At 42.0% G+C, this 20018-nt stretch overlaps 2 protein-coding genes across 2 annotated transcripts in view; one reads left to right on the forward strand and one right to left on the reverse strand.

Moving 5' to 3' along the window:
• Positions 1 to 10117: 10117 nt before the first annotated feature.
• On the reverse strand, positions 10118 to 16712 carry CEP19 (centrosomal protein 19). The gene is made up of 3 exons (XM_082839091.1): positions 16636 to 16712; positions 11973 to 12172; positions 10118 to 11363 (listed from the first exon to the last, which is right to left on the reverse strand). The coding sequence occupies exons 2-3, from the start codon at positions 12100 to 12102 to the stop codon at positions 11002 to 11004; spliced, it is 492 nt and encodes a 163-aa protein (XP_082695217.1). The 5' UTR covers positions 12103 to 12172; positions 16636 to 16712; the 3' UTR covers positions 10118 to 11001.
• The window catches only part of PIGX (phosphatidylinositol glycan anchor biosynthesis class X), a gene marked incomplete at its 5' end in the record, with an annotated part of 32086 nt that continues 24329 nt past the window's right edge, over positions 12262 to 20018 (forward strand). The window contains 3 exons of the mRNA XM_082840392.1: positions 12262 to 12323; positions 16815 to 17079; positions 17155 to 17347. Of these exons, the coding sequence (XP_082696518.1) occupies positions 12262 to 12323; positions 16815 to 17079; positions 17155 to 17347 (520 nt within the window). The remainder of the gene's footprint in view (positions 12324 to 16814; positions 17080 to 17154; positions 17348 to 20018) is intronic.

Raw genomic sequence — 20018 nt, forward strand, 5'->3', positions numbered from 1 at the left:
ATCTGGTTGACCTCCCATCCAGAGCCTTGAGAGATTGCTTTCAGGGACAGCCAGATCACTACTGCACAAAGTCATCCTTCCTACTGCTGGAAGCTTTCATCCTCAGAGACTTCTTCCTTTTACTGAGGTAAGAACTGCTCCCTAAACTTCCACCCACTGTGCCTAATTTTTCCCTCCGGAAGTACTGCTACATTCTTCCACATGAAAGGTCTTTAAATAAATGTTCATAAAGACCATCTTCTCTTTTCCAGGCAAAAGCCTCATCACGTCTTCCAATAGATTCTCGTGTGACGTGGTCACTCCCTGCGGAACATACTCCAGTTGGTCCATGTCCCTTTTAAGATAAGGCTCCTGAAGGAGAATTTGGCTCCAGACAGGATCTGGCCAGGGCGCTGTGCATCGGGGCCATTCCTCCCCTCGATCTGGACATTAAGCCTCAATTAGTGCATTGTGGGATTACATTAGCTTCCTTGGCAGCCACTCTCCAGTCTGTTCATACTGAATCTGCTGTCTACAAAACCTCCTCTGTTTCACATTAATTGCTTTTAAGTGAATTCTTTCCCATCCTGTGCTCCTGCAGTTGACATTTCTTAATGTAAGAGCTGGACGTTACTTTTAGCTCCATAAAATCTCATCCTGTTGGTTTTAGTCCAGTCATGAAAAATTTTTTTAAATCTTGATTCTGTTTTTCAATGGCTATTACTTCCCAGCCTTAGTTGCCTTGAATTTTAGTGTTACTTTTGTACATCTGGAAGACTGCTAACGTATATCTGGAGCTTAGGGGAGGTGGAGGCGAGAAACACTTTTTTAAACTTCCACTTATTGAGTACACTCTTATTTAATCTTTCATCTTTACACTGGCCCAGTGAAAACAGATACTAATATTGCTTTTTTTTTTTTTTTTTTTTTTGCTGTACGCGGGCCTCTCATTGCTGTGGCCTCTCCCGTTGCGGAGCACAGGCTCCGGACGCGCAGGCTCAGTGGCCATGGCTCACGGACCAAGCCGCTCCACGGCATGTGGGATCTTCCCGGACCGGGGCATGCACCCGTGTCCCCTGCATCGGCAGGCAGACTCTCAACCACTGCGCCACCAGAGAAGCCCTAATATTGCATTTTATAAAGGAGGAAACTAAGGGGAAGGGAGGAAGATGAAGATCTTCCTCAGTTACCAGCCTCAGTGACTACTGGGCATGCAGCTGCTTCTACGCATGCACTCACACATGCAAGTTACGTAAGCTCCACCCCGTAGTCTTAAAGGAAGGTTTGGGTTCAGCTGTGACTAACAGGCTTATTTCCAAAGGGTGGAAACAAGAAAAACTAACTCCTGTGTCCTTCTTCTTAGAGTGACATCTCATTTGCCTTTTGAAGAAAATGAAGTCAGGCATAGGAGTGGATGAAAATTGGAAACAGCTAGGAAAAGATGAAGTTGGATTTTAAAAGTAAAGCTTATTGAGCATACAGTGCCATAAAATATGACTTGCTCTTACAGGTGTTTTAGTTACATGGTCTTGGAATTTGCATTTGTGGCTTTATCAGGCTGATAGAATTTTTTCCCTTGTCTTTTTAGATGCTGCAGGAGGAAGCGATGATTAAGTGAAGGATTTTCCCCATATTACCCTACTTTAATTTATCTTCACAGCGTTTATGATCACATGATACTTTTCTTATTTACTTATTTCTCCCCACTGAAATGTGAGCTCCGTAAAAGCAGGGTCCTCTCTGCCTTATTCTCCTCTGCATCCCTATTACCTAGAATAGTGCTCGGCACATATTAAGTGTTTAAAATGAATGAATCTAAGTATGACACAGAAAACTTAGCATTTTAAAAAGAGTATTTAAAAACAACATACAAGGCTGAGCAAGACTCACTCCGAACTCACTCTGGATGTAGATGTAGGCACATTGTTTAAATTTTAAGAAAACACTACTAACATCCTTCCAGGGCCAGGTCAAAGCTACTTTCTGATAAATTTTTTAAAATGTACTGCCCTCTGATGGTAGTGGGGGGGTTAATTTTAATTTTAGCATCAGTAGTTGGACATCCCAGTTCCCTAAGACCAAACCATGGCTTTGGGTAATGGCAGAACCAAGGTGTGGCCTGGGACACAATGTGTTTGCTATGCATATTCAAGACAATTCCCCTAGCTACTGCTCCTACTTACCCCCAAACTTTCCAACCAGGTTGCTGTCTCCAGCCCTCTCATTCTGGGGTCCCAATGGTCAGCTTGGCAGTGCTAGGGTGGGCCTGCTCAGAGGTGGTGTCAGAAAGATGGTGACACCTCTTGCTTGCTTGGGCCTGCGGGGACCCTAAGAGGTGTGAGCCCTCATATGGCAATTGTCCTTTATTTGTCTAACTTCTCAACTTGGCCTCTTTGTCTTTTGCCCCAAGCTTTCAGCTCTTTCCTGCCTCCTGTTCCTAGCTCCTCTCATAGGTGGAAATGTCATATTTGAAAGTTAAAAAAATGTCAGCATATTATATCAAAAGCATGCTTCCAAAGTCTAAAAAGATGTTAATCCTTTTATCATAAGGGCTATCAGGTGTCAAAGCATAATTTTCAAAATTTTAAAAATGTAATTCTCCTAACCAATATAAAATGAACACATGCTAAGATTCATTAACTCATTGATGAAGGGGACCAATAAGATGGTAAAGCTGGTTCCAAAAGTATTTTGAAGGACTAAGTGTTTATACGTTTTCACAAAGGAATGTTAGAATAAGACTGCTAGGTTAGATACAAAAGTGGTTAATGTCCTATAGGCAAGTAAACCTATAGGTTATCTCCTTTACTGGACAGAAAATTTCATGTTAACAGTGTCTGGGTTCCAATCAAATAGTAAACCTCAAAATCAAACACAGATACATTGTCCTAGAAAATTAAGCAATCTTTGGAAAAGCTTCTACACAATGCTATAGTATAATATCGAAAAGACATGTGGCCCTCATGTTTTGCCTTATTTTAAGTTTGGGATAATTTTTCATAACACAAGTTTTTTTCATATATATATTAATATAAAGTTTATATGTATTTCTCCTGTTAGTCTTTTCCCTGTTTTGGACCATGTTAGTATTTTTCAAATGTTGAACAGTGGATAATGAGAGAGAAAACATAAATCTCACAAAACTGCTTTTGTTACTAGTTGATAACTCTAATTTCAGGGTGAAAGTGTTTGGCGTAGAGTGGAGGGAAAGAGGGAAAGTGAGAGAAGAGTTTAAAGGTTTTGGCTAAAATGCACTTTGAGGATTACATTAGGATTTTAATTTATCCATTTTATTATGGTTCATTATCAGACATAATGGATACCTCTAAGTTTCTTGTTGGTGGAGAATCCATCAGACCCAAAACATGAAAATTATGTAGTACCCAGTATCTAATAACAGGGAAGAGGAACAGTGGAATCAACAAGTATTTAATGATAGTGATGACAGTTGCTTGGCTCTGGTTAAGATTTCCTTTTAAGTGTAGAGGCACATGGTAATTTTGCTGTCCCAACTATGTAATGCTACTATTAACAAGGTCAAGATGGCAACCTTAATGGAATTTGCTAACCTAAGAGTTCTTACCAGAAACTCAAAGTTCCTGGATCCATAATCATGCATTAGGGTGTCCATATCTAGGTTAAGAGCAAGGATCATTCATTCAGTTTAAAGAAAATCCTGTCTTGAACAGGTACTGCCAATTTTGTTTGTTTGTTTTTTGCTTCTGGTGGAACACATATAGGAACTTTTTTCTGACTTAAAAAAAAAAACAACCCTCTAATCTTTTATCATTTTCTCCTCTGTACCTTTTCTCTCCCTCTTCCTAAACATGTAATATTAATTCCATCCTTTTACATTTTCTTCTTCATATTATTGATGCAGTTGCCCAAAACCATAGTAAGCATTTCATACCTACCCAAATGACTTTAGGAGCTGGCTGAGTTTCTTCTTCCATTTGCCCTTCATCGATCAGTATTCCCAGGATCTTTCAGCATCTGGGCTACTGCTCCTCCAGACTCCTTAATTTCACAAGGCTCCCTAACTTTTTTGATTTTATGGCTTTCCCTCTCTATCAGTCTTGGTCTGTCAAATTCAGATGCTGGATCTCATCACCACTAGGACTTACTAAACTCCTGAGATCTCTTAACTCAGAATCTCCGTTCTCTATCCCAATTGCTTTATTGTTTTCTCCCAAGCTCACCTGTCACAACTTGCCAGACCTGCCCTCTGATGCCCCCCTTTCTAGTACTTTTCATTGCTCAGCCCCTCCCATTTGACTCAGCTCCTCCTGGCTCCACAGGACTCCACCCAGCCTTAGAGTCCAAGGTCCACGGCTTTGTACTGCCCTTGCCAGTTGCCTAGCCTTCCTCACTCTCTTGTGCTTTGCTCTGTCCACTGTATCAATCTCTTCCCAGAGGTCTCTGGGTCTATCCTTAAAACACACATTGTCCATACTGGGTCCAGAAATGAAAGAGGCCAATGGAAGAGGTTTGTTCCTTTGTTAACAGGAGTTTTTTGGATGCAAAAAAGAGAAAAACATCCACTTAAATTGGCTTAAAAATGGGGAAATTTATTTCATGTAACATAATATCCAAAGGTAGGGCAGGCTCCAGGTGCAGTATTCCAGGGCTCTGGCTCCATCTTTCTGTGATTCTCCTTGTTCTGCCCTCATTAATGATCAGCGTCATCCTCAGACTGGCCACAAAATGACTGCAGTATTTCCAGGTGTCACATTCAGATACAACCATGTCCAGAGAAATAGAGGAGACTCCTTTTCTCCAAAAAATAGTGAACACCTATTTCACAGCTCCTTGTAGATCCCCCTTCACATCTCATTGGCTAGAACTGGGTAACATGCCCATCTCTAAACCAATCATAGACAATGAAATGGAACTACTGGGATTTATTGAGACCAAACGGTCTTTGCCTCTAGATCTGAGACTTATGTGGGAGGGGTTATACCTGAACAAACAGTATTGGGCCTCTGCAGGCAGTGAAGGAAGTGAAAGGATGTTGAGTAGGTAATCTGCTATATAACAGTATCTGCTACAGCGTGAAATGGTGAACCACTGAGAGGATTTTATAGCCATAAAAGCTAAAAATTTTGAGCTTGAAGGTTGATTGTTCATTCAGCCGTTAACGCTCTTGTAAACTTGGCCAGGGGAAGTTCTTTTGTTAGTTTGTTTCTAGAAGAGAGGAGGTGAGGATAGGGGAGATCCTTTTCGGTTTGTGACCCCTGGGTTGTAGGTTTTCATTTGACCCCCCACAGTCTACTTTCTCCATCTATGTTGAACACATCCAACCTCACCCTTCCATCTGAACAAAGCTCCTCCTTTCTTTCTTTCTTCCTTTCTTTCTCTTTCTTTCTTTCTTTCTTTCTTTCTTTCTTTCTTTCTTTCTTTCTTTCTTTCTTTCTTTCTTTCTTTCTTTCTTTCTTTCTTTCCTTCCTTCCTTCCTTCCTTCCTTCCTTCTTTCCTTCTTTCCTTCTTTCTTTCTATTTTTGGCTGTGTCGGGTCTTAGTTGCGGCATGTGGGATCTTCATTTTGGCAGGTGGGATCTCTCACTGTGGCACTCAGGCTCTTTGTTGTGGTGCACAGACTTCTCTCTAGTTGTGGCCTACAGACTTCTCTCTAGTTGTGGCCTGCAGGCTCCAGAGCACATGGGCTCTGTAGTTTGTGGCACACAGCCTCCCTAGTTGAGGCGCGCAGGCTCACTAGTTGCCATGTGTGGGCTTAGTTCTTCCGTGGCATGTGGGATTTTAGTTCCCCAACCAGGGCTCGAACCCACGTCCCCTGCATTGGAAGGTGGATTCTTTACTGCTGGACTACCAGGGAAGTCCTCTCCTTCTTCTTAATGAAATAAAAAAATCACATTTTAAGGCAAGACAAGAAAAACATAAAAATTTTCAGGGACTTCCCTGGTGGTGCAGAGGTTAAGAATCCGCCTGCCAATGCAGGGGACATGGGTTCGAGCCCTGGTCCAGGAAGATCCCACATGCCACGGAGCAACTAAGTCTGTGTATCACAACTACTGAGCCTGTGCTCTAGAGCCTGCGAGCCACAACTACGGAGCCTGCATGCCACAACTACTGAAACCTGTGCACCTAGAGCCCATGCTCCACAACAGGAGACGCCACCGCAATGAGAAGCCCATGCACCACAACAAAGGGTAGCCCTTGCTCGCTGCAACTAGAGAAAGCCTGAGAGCGGCAACAAAGACCCAACGCAGCCAAAAATAAAATTAATTAATTAATTTAAAAAAACATAGTGATTGGTCAGGGACCTATACTCAATATTTTATAATAACCTATATGTGAAAAGAATCTACAAAAGAATATATATATATGTGTGTGTGTGTGTGTTTGTAACTGAATCACTTTGCTGTAAACCTGAAATTAACACATTATAAATCAACCATACTTCAATAAATATAAATAAATAAATATTTTAAAAAAAGACAGTGATTGGTGCAGAACAGACTGGTCAGACAACCTGGGGAGATACTGGGCCACACTTCATGGAGGTCCTTAGCTTAAATACTTATGACCTTATTAATGTTACTGGCTGTATTCTTGTATTCTGCCTATTTTACAAGATTATTATTTCTTGCATTACCAAATATGTGACTGAGCCTCAGGTAAAATTAATGATGCCTAAGTGACCTGAGATGATTGACCAAATATATAGTCCTATAAGACCAATGATTGTAATAGTTTAACTCTAGATACGGGAAGAAGCAACAAGAGGGAGCCATTTCCTGGACCATAACAGGCTAGTAAGACAGGCAATCCACAGACTTTTGGCTGCTGTTAACAGGGCCTAGTCCAGCAATAGCACTGAGTGGCCTATCAGTGAAATCCTTGCTGACCTGGGAATGAGCATTCCTAGTGCTCTGGAACAAATTGGTCACCAAATGCCTCCCAAACCTTGGTCGAAATTAAGACCGAAAGGGAAGTGATCGATAAACAAAGAATGTTGAGACCTCCCTGGTGGTCCACTGGTTAGGACTCCATGCTCCCAATGCAGAGGGTCTGGCTTCGATCCCTGGTCGGGGAAATCAGATCCCACATACTGCAACTAAGCCTTTGCCCTGCAACTACTGAGCCCACTCTCTGTGTGCCACAACTAGAGAACCTCCATGCTGCCAGGAAGACCCAGTGCAGCCAAAATAAAAAAAAGAAAGAAAGAAAGAAAGAAGAAAGAAAGGAAGGAAGGAAGGAGGGAAGGAAGGAAGGAAGGAAGAAAGGAAGGAAGGAAGAAAGAAAGAAAGAAAGAAAGAAAGAAAGAAAGAAAGAAAGAAAGAAAGAAAGAAAGAAAGAAAGTAAGAAAGAAAGAAAGAAAACGTTGCCCACCATTGAGTTCAAGAATCAAGTCCTTAACTGCTGCAGTCACTGACCTACAATACACCCTGAAATGAATTCAGGGCGAAAGATCAGGATGAGGCACTCTGTGCTCTAGGAAAACTGACAGAACTGGCCCTCAGATAGATATTTTCAGAAATTTTTTATAAACCCGGATTCTTGCATCTTCCCATACTTAGAAAAGCTGTCTATTCCCCATGGCTAGTAGCAACCTTCTACTGAGATGTGTGCTTGGTTGCACAAAATCGCCTTACCTCTTTCGAACAGTTCTCAGAGCTCTCTGAGAGACTTCCTCCCGGGTTATAATACTCAGTTTCATTCGAACAAAATTTTCCATTTCTTTCTTAGATGGGCTATGGATTAATTTTTTTCATCGACATGCTCGCCCTTCATTTTCACCTTAACTACTCACTCTTACCCCGGCTTCTCCTCAGTCTCACTATAATCTGATGGCTCTGCCTGGCTCATTAAGAAGAAGACTGGACTTCCCTGGTGGCGCAGTGGTTAAGAATCTGCCTACCAATGCAGGGGACATGGGTTCAAGCCCTGGTCCGGGAAGATCCCACATGCCGCAGAACAACTAAGCCCGTGTGCCACAACTACTGAGCCCATGTGCTGCAACTACTGAAACATGCGTGCCTAGAGCCCATGCTCCATGACAAGAGAAGCCACTGCAATGAGAAGCCCGCACACCGCAATGAAGAGTAGCCTCCACAGCTCGCCACAACTAGAGAAAGCCCGCGTGCAGCAACGAAGACCCAACACAGCCAAAAAATAATTAATTAATTAAAACAAAAAAAAGAAGACTGAAATCATGAACCTGCCCCTGACATCATAACTGGACTATCATCAGTCTTCTCTCTTATTCTTCCCTTTCCTTTATTTTTTTATAAAATTTTATTGGATTATAGTTGATTTACAGTTATGTGTTAGTTTTAGGTGTACAGCAAAGTGAATCAGTTATACATATACATATATCCACTGTTTTTTAGATTCTTGTCCCATATAGGTCATTACAGAGTACTGAGTAGAGTTCCCTGTGCTATACAGTAGGTCCTTATTAGTTATCTATTTTATATATAGTAGTGTGTATATGTCAATCCCAACCTCACAATTTATCCCTCCCCAGCCACCCTGCTTTCCCCCCTGGTAACCATCATAAGCTTGTTTTCTACATCTGTGACTCTATTTCTGTTTTGTAGATAAGTTCATTTGTACCATTTTTTAGGATTCCACATATGAGTGGTATCATACGATGTTTGTCTTTCTCTGTCTGACTTACTTCACTCAGTATGACAATCTCTAGGTCCATCCATGTTGCTGCAAATGGCAATATTTTGTTCTTTTTTATGGTTAATACTCTATGGTATACATGTACCACATCTTCTTTATCCATTCCTCTGTGATGGACATTTAGGTTGCTTCCATGTCCTGTCTATTGTAAATAGTGCTGCAATGAACATTGGGGTGCATGTGTCTTTTTGAATTATGGTTTTCTCTGGGTATATGCCCAGTAGTGGGATTGCTGGGTCATATGGTAGTTCTATTTTCAGTTTTTTTAAGGAATCGCCATACTGTTCTCCATAGTGGCTGCACCAATTTATATTCCCACCAGCAGCGTAGGAGGGTTCCCTTTGCTCCACACCCTCTCCAGCCTTTATTATTTGTAGACTTTTTTAAAAAATTAATTAATTAATTTAATTTTGGCTGTGTTGGGTCTCCGTTGCTGTGCGCAGGCTTTCTCTAGTTGCGGCGAGTGGGGTCTACTCTTCATTGTGGTGTGGGGGCTTCTCGTTGCAGTGGCTTCTCTTGTTGGGGAGCACGGGCTCTAGGCGCACGGGCTTCAGTAGTTGTGGCGCATGGGCTCAGTAGTTGTGGCTCACGGGCTCTAGAGCACAGGCTCAGTAGTTGTGGCGCACAGGCTTAGTTGCTCCGCAGTATGTGGGATCTTCCGGACCAGGGCTCGAACCCGTATCCCCTGCATTGGCAGGCGGATTCCTAACCACTGTACCACCAGGGAAGTCCCTATTTGTAGACTTTTTGATGACGGCCATTCTGACTGGTGTGAGGTGATACCTCATTGCAGTGTTTTTGGTTTTTTTTTGCGGTTCGCGGGCCTCTCACTGCTGTGGCCTCTCCCGTTGTGGAGCACAGGCTCCGGATGCGCAGACTTAGCGGCCATGGCTCACGGGCCCAGCCGCTCCGCGGCATGTGGGATCTTCCTGGACCGGAGCACGGACCCGTGTCCCCTGCATCGGCAGGCGGACTCTCAACCACTGCACCACCAGGGAAGCCCAAGAATGACCTCTTTAATGAGGCTTTTAATGGTAAGGAGAGTAGGGATGGACAGGTGGAAAGAATGAGTAACTTTTATAGCTTTATTTAATGGGTATTAATTTCCTTGCAGAAAACAGGATTTCTACCAATTAAATGATATTCTAATATGAAGAAAGATATATCTGTACATATATAACCTTGTTCAACAAAGATCTTCTCTTTGGAGATAAAACTCATGAATAGGCCTAAACTGGCTGTACATATGTTCATTTATTATGGGTAGATTTCCCATTTTACAAACAAACCTCTTATTTATGGGAAGAGGTTCAGGGTTTCAGAATGTCTTTAGTACATATTTCCTGATACTGGGGCAGGGGGATGGGGCAGAATTCCCCTGCTATCCATCAGATTACATCCACTTGAAGCTGCAGGGCATTCTGCAGGGGTACTCTTCTACTCCAGAGTTAAATAGATATAAAAACAATGCATAAACAATAATCCCCTGGGGCTTCCCTGGTGGCGCAGTGGTTGAGAATCTGCCTGCTAATTCAGGGGACACGGGTTCGAGCCCTGGTCTGGGAAGATCCCACATGCCGCGGAGCAACTAGGCCCGTGAGCCACAACTACTGAGCCTGCGCGTCTGGAGCCTGTGCTCGGCAACAAGAGAGGCCGCGACAGTTAGAGGCCTGCGCACCGCGATGAAGAGTGGCCGCCGCTTGCCACAAGTAGAGAAAGCCCTCGCACAGAAACGAAGACCCAACACAGCCAAAAATAAATAAATAAATAAAATTAAAAAAAAAAAAGAAGAATCCCCTGGCAACCACATATGCCCTCTGATCTTATCAAACTATAATTTGCTTACTGTTCCTCAAATAAAACGTTCTAATTCCTCTCTCTTTACCAATCCCCTGCAACATCCCCCTTTTTTTCCTCCCAGTTTAATCTGGAATCCTATATAAGCTTCTATCCAAATACTACCATTTCAAGGGCCAGGCAAAGTACCATCTTGCCACTGATGGACAAAGTCCTCCCTGACTATTCTACCCTACCGTAATCTAGGTTCTGATCCTCTCTAGCCTTTATCAAGCATTTGGATCTAATGCTTCCTAATACCATTAAACTAGTTTTTCATAAGCTTTTGACTTATCTTCCAATTAGACTGTAAGCTCCTTAAAGGCAGATTCCTATATTCTGTTTTCCCTATATTCCATATGCACCTACATAGTAGATGCTCTACATATCTTGGTTTTCAAAAGTAACATGGTCAATCCAAACGTGACCCAATATGCATAGTGTTCTTTACAGATTTTTCTACAACCAATCTATCGTCTTGTATAAACATGGATTTTCTGCTACCCAATAATTTTTTTTTTTTAGTTTTTGGTTATCAGGACTCGTCAGCTGACTCTGTGTCCCAGCCACAGGACTGTAGTTGTTCATCCTGTGGGAACTCCACTTCAATGTCATAAACAAAATTTGGATCATCCTTCTTCTTCTGATTTTTCTCAAAAAGTTCATCCATGATGCTCTTCCTTTTGGCAAGTTCCTTGTCATCTAGTTTGTTCAGGTCTTCCTCAGGATCAATGGTTGTTTCCCGCTGAATTTGTTCCATTGTTTCTGCCAAACTCTGCCCCCACAAGTAACCTCGTAAAAAACTGAATAACTTCTCCAGTTGCTTCAGGGATACCTGTTCCAGGTAACCCTTGTGTCGTGGATTATTCTTTAATTGTTCAGCAGCTCTGCTGCAATCTAGGGGGGAGAAACAAAACTATTATACCACACGCAACACCACAGACTATTCAGGTACCACAAGTTACTGAAACCATTACCTGTCATTATAGTCAAGCAGCTAACTGGCTTTTGGGAATGAACTATTTCTTTACATACAGCTTTGAGTGTGATGGGGGAAGGAGGGATATATTTTTTATTTCTGTAACTTAAAATCACTTTGAGGAGATGTTAAATACTTTCAACTGGAGAAAACATCTGAGAAGAAAAAGTAGTATTACAGCTTTAGATATTAGTACTGGTACCAAGAAAATATCAAGATTACAACTAAAAAACACATTTGGAGGGAGAGAAGGGAATTAATATTACTGAATAATGCTATCTCATTTAACCCACACTGCAGATCTCAAAGGGTGGGATTATCAATTTCCTTTTACAGATTAGGAAACTGATGCTCACCAAGATTAAGTAATTTAGCCAAGATCTCATACCTACCCTGACAGTCACGACTTGAACCTTGGTCGGTCTAACTCTGAAGGCCATGTCATTCCATTACATGAGACTCAAATCGTTCTTATAAACTGACTCAGCGAATATTTAAGATAGGAGGCAAGATAAAACATAAGATACCTGAATACTTTGAAAAGTTTCGGACAGGCATGATGCGCTGGCGACTCTTCCCCTTCATTTCATTCTCATAGATTAAGATAACAGCCGGAGGCTGGAACCTAATTCCACATTTCTTGGCAGTGCACATCATTCTCACATACACTTCACGGTAAATCAGAGGAAATCTGATGAAAATGTGTTAGTCACATAATGACTTCCTGCTAAAGGGGAAAAAAATTAAGTGTTGGATAAATCACATTCTCCTCTACTTTTCCTCCCCAGCAGATCTGAATCTACTCCAGTTCTGGAGATGCATAGTCAGCTCAAGCTCAGTATTTCAAGAGCTACCTGGAAAGTTCAGTTTGGCCCCAGGTTATAGTCTATAGAATCCCTGGTTCATTGAGGGGTATAGATTTGTTCACACATGAACCTAGAAATGCAGTTCAGTTTGGATCTCTTCGTGTACTGTACTCTTAACCAAAGACTGTATATGAACCTCTGAGTCAGCCCAAGAATCAACTTACAGGACCTTTTTTGTTTACCAGTTAAACAAGTATGTACAAGCACCCTCTATGTCAAGGTACTAAGAGTTTTTTAATCTTACACATTATGTCCTGAGGGGTTCACTAGACCAGACCTCTCTCCTTTGTACTTCCCCAATCATTCTACTCATTGAGTTTTTTGTAACTACTTACTTTATCACTTTTCTTTTCCTTCTATTCTACATGCTCCATGAGGGCAGGGAACATATCCACTGTTCACCACAATATCCCCAGCACAATACCTGGACTGTAGTAGGTATTCCATTGTTTAATTCAATGTGTTAATAGAAGACACAGCCCCTGTACATCCTCGAAGTGTTCACAGTTTAGAAGTCTGATCAAACAAGGCAATAATCAGCCTCCACATATTTGAGGCAATAAAGCTTACATGGCTTTTATTTCAACTTATTTGTCTCACTACATGATTTTTTTTCAGTTACAAGAAACATTTTATTTATTTATTTATTATTTTTAAATCTTTATTGGAGTATAATTGTTTTACAATGTATTAGTTTCTGCTGTACCACAAAGTGAATCAGCTATATGTATACATATATCCCCATATCCCCTCCCTCTGGAGCCTCCTTCCCACCCTCCCTATCCCACCCCTCTAGGTAGTCACAAAGCATGAAGCTGATCTCCCTGTGCTATGCAGCAGCTTCCCACTAGCCATCCATTTTACATTTGGTAGTGTACATAGGTCAGTGCTACTCTCTCACTTCATCCCAGCTTCCCCTTCCCCTGCTGTGCCCTCAAGTCTGTTCTCTACGTCTGCGTCTTTATTCCTGCCCTGCCACTAGGTTCATCAGTACCGTTTATTAAGATTCCATATATGTGTGTTAGCATACAGTATTTGAAACAACCATTTTTTTTTTTTTTTGGTGAAACAACCATTTTAAAGGTTAATACTTTCCATTCCCTCTTCCCTTCCCTGCTCTCAATGCCAAAATATACTTAATTGTAGGGACTGCTTTAGATGTGACTATAATATTCTCAGAAAGATTTGCAAATGTCAAAGAACCTGGAGGTAAAGCAGCATAAGGATATCTTCATAAATTCAGTTCTGTTAGAGAATCACTAGGAACATGGTTACTTAATACATGTTCATTGTAGAAAACTGAGATGGGAGTGGGGAAGGGGGAGGAAGAGACATACAAAATAATCATCCCTGATTCCTTCCAGTCTTTCTAGGCGTAGTTTTTTGTTTGTTTGTGTTTGGTTTCTTTTTGTTTTTTGGTTTGTTTTTTAGCTATAGTATGTTTTTATATCATACATACTATTTCCTACCTTTTAAATTTTTACAAAATTTTATTTTACGGACGTATAGTTGACTTACAATGTTGTGTTAATTTCTGCTACACAGCAAAGTGATTCAGTAATAAATATAAATACATATATTCTTTTTCATATGCTTTTCCATTATGGTTTATCACAGGATACTGAATATAGTTCCCTGTGCTATATAGTAGGACCTTGTTTATCCATTCTATATATGATAGTTTACATCTGCTGATCCCAAACTCCCAATCCATCCCTCTCCTATGCCCCCTCCCCCATGGCAACCACAAGTCCATTCTCTATGTCTGTGAGTCTGCTTCTGTTTTGTAGATAAGTTCATTTGTGTCATATTTTAGATTCCACATATAAGTGATATCATATGGTATTTGTCTTTCTCTTTCTGACTTACTTCACGTAGTATGATACTCTCTAGGTTCATCATGTAGCTGCAAATGGCATTATTTCATTCTTTTTTAAGTCCTGCCTTTTAAATTTAACAACCTATGTAATTTTGCCATTAAATGTCTTTCTAAAATGCAAATTTTTATGACTGCAAATGTTTTGTCCTATGCATATACCATAATCTATATTATTCACCCCTTCCTATTGGATGTGAGAATTTTTACTCTTAGGAAATAGATCATACTGTGTTGGTTAAAAAGTTCGTTCGTTCCATAAGCTGGCTCTAGTAGCGCTTAGTTGTCTTTAACTTCACTTGAAATAGTTTTGTTAGACTGTATTGTGACAGCTGTCATATCAGTGTACATTAAAATTGGTGAATTTTTGTGTAGCCGTTTTAGTATAGAAAATAGGGGGAAAAAACAACATTTTCGGCATATTACGCTTTATTATTTCAAGAAAGGTAAAAACACAACTGAAACGCAAAAAAAGACTTGTGCATTGTATGGAGAAGGTGCTATGACTGATTGAACGTGTCAAAACTGGTTTGCCAAGTTTCGTGCTGGAGATTCCTCGCTGGATGATGCTCCACGGTCGGGTACACAAGTTGAAGTTGATAGCCATCAAATCGAGACATTAATTGAGAACAATCAACATTATACCATGTGGGAGATAGCCGACATACTCAAAATATCCAAATCAAGCATTGAAAATCATTTGCACCAGCTTGGTTATGTTCATCGCTTTGATGTTTGAGTTCCACGTAAGTTAAGAGAAAAAAACCTTCTTGACCGTATTTCCGAATGCGATTCTCTACTTAAACGTAATGAAAACGTTCCGTTTTTAAAACAAATTGTGACGGGTGATGAAAAGTGGATACTGTACAATAATGTGGAACAGAAGAGATGGTGAGGCAAGCGAAATGAACCACCACCAACCACACCAAAGGCTGATCTTCATCCAAAGAAGGTGATGTTGTGTATATGGTGGGATTGGAAGGGAATCCTCTATTATGAGCTCCTTCTGCAAAACCAAACGATTAATTCCAACAAGTACTGCTCCCAGTTAGACCAACTCAAAGCAGCACTTGACAAAAAGCATCCGGAATTAGTCAACAGAAAATGCATAATATTCCATCAGGATAAAGCAAGACTGCATGTTTCTTTGATGACCAGGCAAAAACTGTTACAGCTTGGCTGGGAAGTTCTGATTCATCCAATATATTCACTAGACATTGCACCTTTGGATTTCCATTTATTTCGGTCTTTACAAAATTCTCTTAATGGAAAAAATTTCAATCTCTGGAAGACTGTAAAAGGCACCTAGAACAGTTCTTTGCTCAAAAGGATAAAAAGTTTTGGGAAGATGGAATTATTGAGTTGCCTGAAAAATGGCAGAAAGTGGTGGAACAAAATGGTGAATACGTTGTTCAATAAAGTTCTTGGTAGAAATGAAAAATGAAAAATGTGGGATTTCCCTTGTGGTCCAGTGGGTAAGACTCTGCGCTCCTGATGCAGGAGGCCTGGGTTTGTTCCCCGGTTGGGGAACTAGATCCTGCATGCATGCCGTAACTAGGAGTCCGCATGCAGCAACTGAGAGCGCCTACGTGCCTCAATGAAGACCTGGTGCAGCCGAAATAAATAAATATTTTTTTGAAAAATGTGTCTTTTATTTTTACTTAAAAACCAAGGGAACTTTTTGGCCAACCTAATATATAAAAAACTGTTATCAAATTACTGTGCTCTGCCTCTGATCTGATGCCATGATCCCACTCCACCTCTTCTTTTTTTTTTTTTTAAAACAAATACTACTCCCAGTTCACCTCACTAAAATTTGTTGTTAGTAAACTTTCTAGAAGATCCTACTGAGCACAATACAAATTCCATACACTCAAGCAAATGGCTGTATTAATAAATGATATATGCAAGTGATGCTCAATAATGTAGTTTGACTACACTCTTTTCTTTCTTTTTAAAACTAAACTTTTATTTTTATTAAAGTAATGTTTGTATGCTGTTTAAAATGTAACATAATTCTATGAGGTTTATAACAAAAAACTGTTGTCCTCTCCCCTTCCCCTCTCCATAGGTAACGAGTTTCTTTTAAATGTTTCTTCCAAAATTTATCTTCATATTTCTTAACAGTATGCTTATACTGCTATCTTCAGTTTTAGGTAGTATCTTCTGACATCTTTCCTCTTTAAGACATCCATGCTAGAGCCCTCCGCTCTGTTCCAATCTGCATTGGATACTCTCCAGCTCTGCTTACATATTCAATTCATGAAGACAGACGACACATTTACCCAGCACTTCTTCCTAGACATTAATACTTTTCTCCTCAAGGATCAGTGACCTGCATAATCTTGCCAAGCATCCCCACAGCACCTAAAGTGTACGGATTTTGCCATCAGGTAGATGATGCTCTCCCTATCCACGCCCCCACTAGTGCAAGACTGACTTTCTTACCCATAGAGAAGTACATAAAATGCATCTGCTGCAGGTCAACGTCTAAAATCTCCGTGAGGGGGTGTTTCCACTAACCGTAGGACACCTAGGAGCACTCGACTTTGAGGCCAGGCCCAGCCTGGCGCAGCAGAAAGAGGCGACAGCCACAGCTCCGCACCATGGGGTGAATACCCCGGCAGGAGGCCCACATCGGCAAATACCTGGAAGTGGAGGTGGACGCCGGGAGCTGGGCTAGGCTATCCCCAGGACACCGCGCGGAGCTCAGAGTCACGCTGGGGTCCCGCGGAGCGGTCCCTAGAGCAACTGCCCTGGCACACGTCACGGCGCTTCCGCCGCTCCTCGCTCCGCCCCCGACCGGGAGTGCGAGGGGCGGGGCGACGAGGGGGCGGGACCGCGGCCTCCTTAACGCCGGAACTTTCGGGGGCCGGGGATGCGGGGAGCAGGGTAACGGCTGGACCGCTGGCGTGCGCGCATTGAGTCTTCCGTCCCGGTCTCTAACTCCGTGACAGCGCGCTCTAGGAGTGGTGTGAGGCGTGTGCAAGTTCCTTCGACCGCAGTTTGTCCCCGCGCGCTCTTCTGGGGCGCGCGTTCTCCGGCGTCCTGGCTACCCCGGCCGTGGCCGTCCGGGCGGTGGCCTGGCTACTCCTCTGGGAGGTGGCTGGACTCACCTGCTCGCCAGCCATAGCCTTCAACACCACACCCACCGACGCGGGTAAGGGGAAGGGCGGGGCTTCAGGGGTGAGGGCGGGGTTTAGGGCCGAGAGGGTGGGGAGCACTCCAGGCTCCCCAGTACGCTCCCTTCCGCGCTTAACAAAGGTACTTCTCGCGACCCTAGAGCTGTAGGGAGAGCTGCAGGAGGTTAAAAACAAAGGCCGCAAGCTTCCTGCTACTCCCCCCGCCCCGCCCCCCGTCTTCATTGCTTTGTGGCTGCTCCTGGTTCTCTGGAGAGTCGGACTTTGTTCGTGCCCCGGTCTGGGAGGATCCCACATGCCGCGGAGCGGCTGGGCCCGTGAGCCATGGCCGCTGGGCTTGCGCGTCCGGAGCCTGTGCTCCCCAACGGCAGAAGCCACAACAGTGAGAGGCCCGCAAACCGCAAAAAAAAAAAAAAAAAAAAAAAATTGTAAAGTACAGACGTGAAGCGTCTTGGGATGCTCTTGGAATGCGTGAAGCTTCTGACCACTACGGGGCCAGCAAAGTCTAAGTGCCCTATGAGGTGTGAGAACCCCAATCTAGAATGCATAGTGTGTGTTGTCCTCGGGGGACGTGGAAAGGGGAGGAAGACTAGTTTCGTTTTACAAACATTTTTGATAATGGACTAGATTGGGCTAGGGTTTCTTTATGACTCAGGGCTGGGCAAGCGAGTTGATTCACTTCTTTGGGCCCGAGTCCGTGGGCAGAAGTGCTGTGCTAGGCGCTGTGGATCCAGCCCTCGTGGAGCTTGCATTGCAGTAGGGGGAGATGTATACAGTGCAGTAGTAATTACAATAAAGTGACAACGTTTGATAGGGAAAGGAAAGTCAGTACAAATCAGGTGAGTTTCTCTGTCTTTAAAACGAGGATATTAGACTAGTATCTGTCAGTCAGTGCAGTTCTGCTTTTGTGTTTACATATTAAGTTCCCAAATTTATTTGAAGAAAGGATTACTAGGCCAAAAAGAATTTTTAAACAACTGGACTTGTATCTGAAGACTTCCAGCACTGGCATTTTGTGATTAAAAAGGGGTCAATTTCCAGAGCCAGTTCAGGCCACAATAACCAACTAAGGTAATATTTAAGAGGAAAAATCTTGAAGGTGCATTCAGATGCAACAAATTCACTTTGAAAATGGTACTTTGAGGACTTCCCTGGTGGTCCGGTGGTTAAGAATCCACCTTCCAATGCAGGGGACTTGGGTTGGATCCCTGGTTAGGGAACTAAGATCCCACATGCCCCGGGGCAACTAATCCCCCATGCTGCAACTACTGAGCCCGCGCACCACAACTAGAGAGAAGCCCGCGCGACGCGAGGCGAGTTCCTGCATGCCGCAACGAAGGTCCCGTGTGCCATAACTAAGACCTGACACAGCTAAATAAATAAATATTACAAAAAAAAGAAAGAAAATGGTACCTTTGACTTAAAAATCATAAATAATCTAGTATTTGCAATACTGTTTGTAAATTAGCTTTTCTACTATCCCAAGATGAATGAAATTTACTATTCTCTAGTGTATATCCTGATAGACTTTAAGCCTATTAATCTGACCTTTTTTTCTAATTAATTTATAGGCAGATATAAACCCTTACCCCCACCTCTATTAAAGTTAAACATTGAAGAAATATCTTGATTTATGCAAGAGATATTATGTAAGTTGCTTGGGAAAAGATGATATGTGCTTCTCCAAAGCAATTAAGGATTTCTTTAAATAGCTAGGAGAGTGGAAATGCCTTAAGCTTTAGAAGTTGGGCAGATCTTGCTTCTAATCAGTTACTTACCTAGTTGTGTGGCCTAAACAGTAGCTGTTTATAAGTCAGAGTTTCCTCCTGTGTACAAAAGGCAATAATATTGCCTGCCTGTTTAGCTAGACTGTGAAAGTTAAAATACATGTGAAAGCCCCAAGCAGAGAATCTGTCATATAGGTATTATTTAATAAATGTTGTCTTTCATACTTTTTTCCTTCCTTCCCTAGTATATTCCAAATGTTTCCATCTCCCTGTCATGTTTTGGATCTTCTCAGGAATACATCTAATGGACTTAGCAACATACAGTAGTGTATGGTTTTTCTGTATGTTTGTTTTAATATTCTTCCCACACACTTCCAGCTTTTGAAAATGGAGTAAAATTCCATAGCAAAGTGCCTGGGCAGAGTTGGTGGTCATTAGTAGCTGAATTTTTAACTTTATGAAACTGACACTGAGTAACAGTTTTAATGTCTGAATTCTGCATGGAGTCAGTATAGTGAGATTTCTGGTTATTCTAAGTTTATAAAGGAGCCCTTTGAACCTTTCAAAAGCCTCCAGTTTTTGTTGTTTCTTTAAACTCTTTCAGTGTCTCCACAAGGCATAGTGTACCATCCTCTCAGTTTTTTCTATGTGTGGATGGTAGAATATAGAAGTTGCCAGTTTGTATGTGATACTCAGTTTCAGTTAGCTAGGATTAAAATTGAGGTTTCCTGGCTCTTTGGCCATTCTGTTGTTTTTGGTGTCCTGGGATCGCCTGAATAAAGTAATATAAATAGCGAACACTTATATAGAGTGCTTGCTATATGGTTGACCCTGTTCTAAGTGCTTCTACATATATTAAATTCTCATGACAACTAGTAGAGAGAGAAACTATATTGCCCAAAGTCACACAGCTGTTAATAGACAGACTGGGGTTTGAAACTAGCCAATCTAACTCCAAAGTCAA

This window comes from Leucopleurus acutus (genome assembly GCF_964270905.1).
Source record: "Leucopleurus acutus genome assembly, chromosome: 5".
Lineage (NCBI taxonomy): Eukaryota > Metazoa > Chordata > Mammalia > Artiodactyla > Delphinidae > Leucopleurus > Leucopleurus acutus.

Bases quoted from the DNA above. Each gene is read 5' to 3' on its own strand.
- CEP19 (XM_082839091.1), bottom strand. From the start codon at position 12,102: ATGATGTGCACTGCCAAGAAATGTGGAATTAGGTTCCAGCCTCCGGCT. The intron at 11,364-11,972 runs GTATCTTATGTT...TCTCCCCCCTAG, and splicing joins AAACTTTTCAAAGTATTCAG to ATTGCAGCAGAGCTGCTGAA.